Source organism: Mandrillus leucophaeus, unplaced genomic scaffold (genome assembly GCF_000951045.1).
Source record: "Mandrillus leucophaeus isolate KB7577 unplaced genomic scaffold, Mleu.le_1.0 Scaffold605, whole genome shotgun sequence".
Classification (NCBI taxonomy): Eukaryota; Metazoa; Chordata; class Mammalia; order Primates; family Cercopithecidae; genus Mandrillus; species Mandrillus leucophaeus.
This window is the reverse complement of record NW_012106531.1, coordinates 1,389,324-1,393,306: the sequence shown is the minus strand read 5'-3', so window position 1 is coordinate 1,393,306 and position 3,983 is coordinate 1,389,324. Positions and strand designations below refer to the sequence as shown.

At 42.0% G+C, this 3,983-nt stretch overlaps 1 protein-coding gene across 1 annotated transcript in view; it reads right to left on the bottom strand.

Moving 5' to 3' along the window:
* ANKRD55 (ankyrin repeat domain 55) overlaps positions 1-3,983 on the bottom strand; it is a 152,955-nt gene that overhangs the window by 33,626 nt on the left and 115,346 nt on the right. Inside the window, exon 8 of the mRNA XM_011999871.1 lies at positions 1,738-1,922. Coding sequence (XP_011855261.1) covers positions 1,738-1,922 — 185 coding nt within the window. The remainder of the gene's footprint in view (positions 1-1,737; positions 1,923-3,983) is intronic.

Sequence of the window (3,983 nt, the reverse complement as noted above, 5' to 3'; positions counted from 1 at the left end):
AAAAAAAAAAGGTTAATTCACTTTTTTCCTCATGTAGCTTATGTCCTTCTACTTTCTTACTTGCTTATGATCAACACCTGCTCTTAGGAAAGCACCTACTTTTTTCTTTTCTTTCTTTCTTTTTTGTTTTTAGACAGAGTCTTGCTTGCTTAGTAACCCAGGCTGGAGTGCAATGGCGCTATCTTGGCTCACCGCAACCTCCGCCTCTTGGCTTCAAGGGATTTTCCTGCCTCAGCCTCCTGACTAGCTGGGATTATAGGTGTCCCCCACCAAACCTGGCTAATTTTTGTATTTTCAGTAAAGACAGATCTCTCCATGTTGGCCAGGCTGGTGTCAAACTCCTGACCTCAATGATTCACCCACCTCGGCCTCTCAGAGTGCTGGGATTATAGGCATGAGCCACTGCACCTGGCCGAAAAATGTCTACTTTCAATGATTTATACTTTAATTTTACTTAAAGTCATTTAACTATCTCCAACTTCTGAGACCTATGTAGAGCCCCCCATCTTTTCCCTGGGTTAAAAGAATTTCAGGTATTAATAGAGGAGATTAGCATGGCCCCTGCACAAGGATGACACACACATTTGTGAAGTATTCCATATTTTATAAAGTAATTTTAAAAAGAAAAAGAAGAATTTCAAGTATCTGGGAGCATCACGTATCTGGAGCTTTCTTGGGGTATCTAAAATTATGATAAGTAGGCTGGGCATGGTGGTTCATGCCAGTAATCCCAGCAGTTTGAGAGGCCGAGGCGGGCAGATCACCTGAGGCCAGGAGTTCAAGACCAGCCTGGCCAACATGGTGAAACCCTGTCTCTACTAAAAATACAAAAGTAAGCTGGGTGTGGTGGCAGAAGCCTGTAGTTCCAGCTACTCAGGAGGTTGAGGCAAGGGAATCACTTGGCCCCGGGAGGTGGAGGTTGCAGTGGGCTGAGGTTACACCACTGTACTCCAGCCTGGGCATGAAAGCGAGACTCTATCTCAAAAAAAAAAAATAAAATAAATAATTATAAGTAGGGGGCTAATTTTGCACTTCAATACAAGAGGATAAAGAAACCAGAGTGCTTGAGTCTACTTATTTTTGATAGGCTTGTTTGTTGTTATATTTTTCTTACATTTCCATTGATTCAGTGCTTAACCAAAACAGTTTAGATAAGCAGGGCGTTCTACGTGAAAAGCTGTAAGTTTGAAAGACAGGTGTACAAATCTTCATCTAGTATCTAACTAGCTCTGAGAGAAGTCTTTTTACCTTTTTGTACCCAGCTTCCTTTTTCAGACAATACATCTTTGATGATCGAAAACAACAACAGCCTGAAAAAGTTCCTTGTAGTTCTAGGAGCCCAATAGTCCAGAATACAGTCTTCATTATGTTCTTCTCTGGATAAAAGAACTGGTGGACTTTATAACATAATCCAAGAATGAAGAAAACAAAAATCTCAAAACCTACCTTTAGGAACAAAAAGGGCACATAGCAGGAAGCTGAAATATAGAACGCCTTCTGAGAGCACGGAGAACATTTAGCAAAAAGTGGAAAATCTGACAATACTGTACAGTCACAGTCTTCCTCTCCATAACAATAATTTTTCCTCCTCTCACTAAAATAGAGCAATTTTTATTGTATTACTGGCAATAAAGATATAGCTGTATAGGACACCTCCTTAAACATCTTCTTTATTTTAAGATTCAGTTAGGGGGAAATGACTAGGCGTTCCCAGCACTTTCTGGTTGCCACGGATACCTGTCATCCACATCCAGAGCCTGCAGGTTACACTCAGCGACTCTTGCCAGCTCATGAATAATATCGCTGAAGCCCGCTGCTGCTGCGATATGTACACATGTCTTCCCACTCTCATCATCATAGTTGATTATGGACGGCCCCTGGTGATGGCTCAGGATGATGGAGCACAGAATCCTATTTCCACTCTGGAAAAGAGAGTCAAAGAAAGCTCATTATGTACAATCCAGTGTTCTTCTCTGTCTAGGCATGTTAAGATAAAAATACAAAGGAGAAAAAGGAAAAAGAAAGAAAGAAAGAAAGAAGGAAAAAAGATGAAAAGAGAAAAGAAAATGGAAAAAAAGAATAAAAATACATTCTATCTAAGCTCTCCAACAAATTTCCACTTGTCTCAAGTCACTGCAGAGATTTTTGTCTCCCATAGGAGCTAAGTTGTCTTCCATAATTAGCGAACGAAGGATGGACTGAAATTAAATACATGTGCAATGGACTGACATCAGAGCTAGAGTGATGGATGGGCCACCTAGACAACAACTTGCTCATTAGGTCTGATCATTTGTGCCCCCATTTGCTGTAGAGGCTGACCACCAGGAAACTGACAGAGTTCATCTTAATGTTAAAGAAGTGACCATGATGAGTACTGACTGGTGGTGCAATGATGCAGGAAAAAAGCTTGTTCCTGGGTAGGGCGAGCAGGGGGCTGAGAATTTGTCCCAGGGAGCCTGGGAAGCAGAACTGTCTGAGCAGAGGCTATACTCTTGTATCAGACTTCCTTTACAAAAACAATTAAAAGATAAAGTGAGAATTTCCAGATGGGGACCACAGAATATTATGCCTTAAGCACCAGGTCCCATCTGAGTACCGGGCCCTCTGTGGCTGCACTGGTTACATACCCATAAAGTAATCTCTGGCTACAGACTTTTTCTTTCTCTTCCTATGGTCTTCCCTTTTGTGTCTTCTTCCTCCCTCCATCTTTCCTTTGGCTAACAATGATTTTAAATAACTTTGACCAATTGTTTATATTCTATGGCATGCCTGTCCTTAGAAGTCAGCAAAAGCTTACTTAGGTGACTTAGGAGTCACCTAAAGCTTAGGTGAGCTTTCACGCCTTTATCAACTTTTCTGTTTGTTTCACCTCATGCTAGTTAGACATATATCGAAGGAGTCTGAAATACATTTTAGATAGTCAAGAGACACTTTTCTTTAAAAGCAGTAGCCATTCAATAAGGAAAACAGAAGCAAAAAGAGTGTCAGCACAGCAATTCTTTTTTGTTTACCATTTCCTGGAAGAGTAAAGGAATTCAAGCTGTCAAGGTGGTTCAAAGGCCAAAACACCCTGTTCATAGTTTCCCCTCTTGGTGGAAGAAGAAGCATTAAGTGCAGATGGAGAAAACAAAACCCCTCTCTTCCTTTCACCTCGCTCGCCCCTGGGGTGGAGTCATTTTGGAAGTGGTAAACTGCAATAGTGGCTGCTGCTTCTGGGATCCTGCCAGCCAGTCCCAGGCAGCAGGTCTCTTGGCAGCCTCTCTGGATAAGTAAAGACAGACTCCACACCTTTACTCTTTTCCTCCAAAATACCTTTTGTCCTAAATTCTCCAAACAATTCCTTGCCTCTATACCTGAATCTCACTTGTAGCACCATTGTTTGTATTTTACTTTTCTTTATAAGAATATCCTCCCAGGAATAATGGTGACAGCTGTGTTTACTGTGTGAACATCTGTGCCTGGCACCTTTCTAAGCCATTTCATGTACTAACTCATGAACAACAATCCCACAAGGTTGGTACTATTATTGTCCTCATACCGTAGAGGAGAAAATGAAGGCATAAGGGATTAAGAAATTTGCCCTCTGTCACAGCTGAGAATGAGCAGATCCAGGATTGACTGTGGAGGCGTTGGACTTCACCACTATACTATTCTGTCTGTGATAAAAAGAGTGGTCTATTAATTTGATCCTGCATATTCATACTGGAGGAACTAAAGTGAAAACTGTTTAGACGACATCAGTACCAGTGATGTGTGCCTCGCCAACTGAGATCTCCTTTACAGTTAATCTTTGGGTACTTTAAGAGCTTCTGCAGTGGCTCAAGCCTGTAATCCCAGCACTTAGGGAGGCCAAGGTGGGCAGATCACAAGGTCAAGTGATCCAGACCATCCTGGCTGACACAGTGAAACCCTGTCTCTACTAAAAATACAAAAAATTAGCCAGGCGTGGTGGCGGGCGCCTGTAGTCCCAGCTGCTTGGGAGG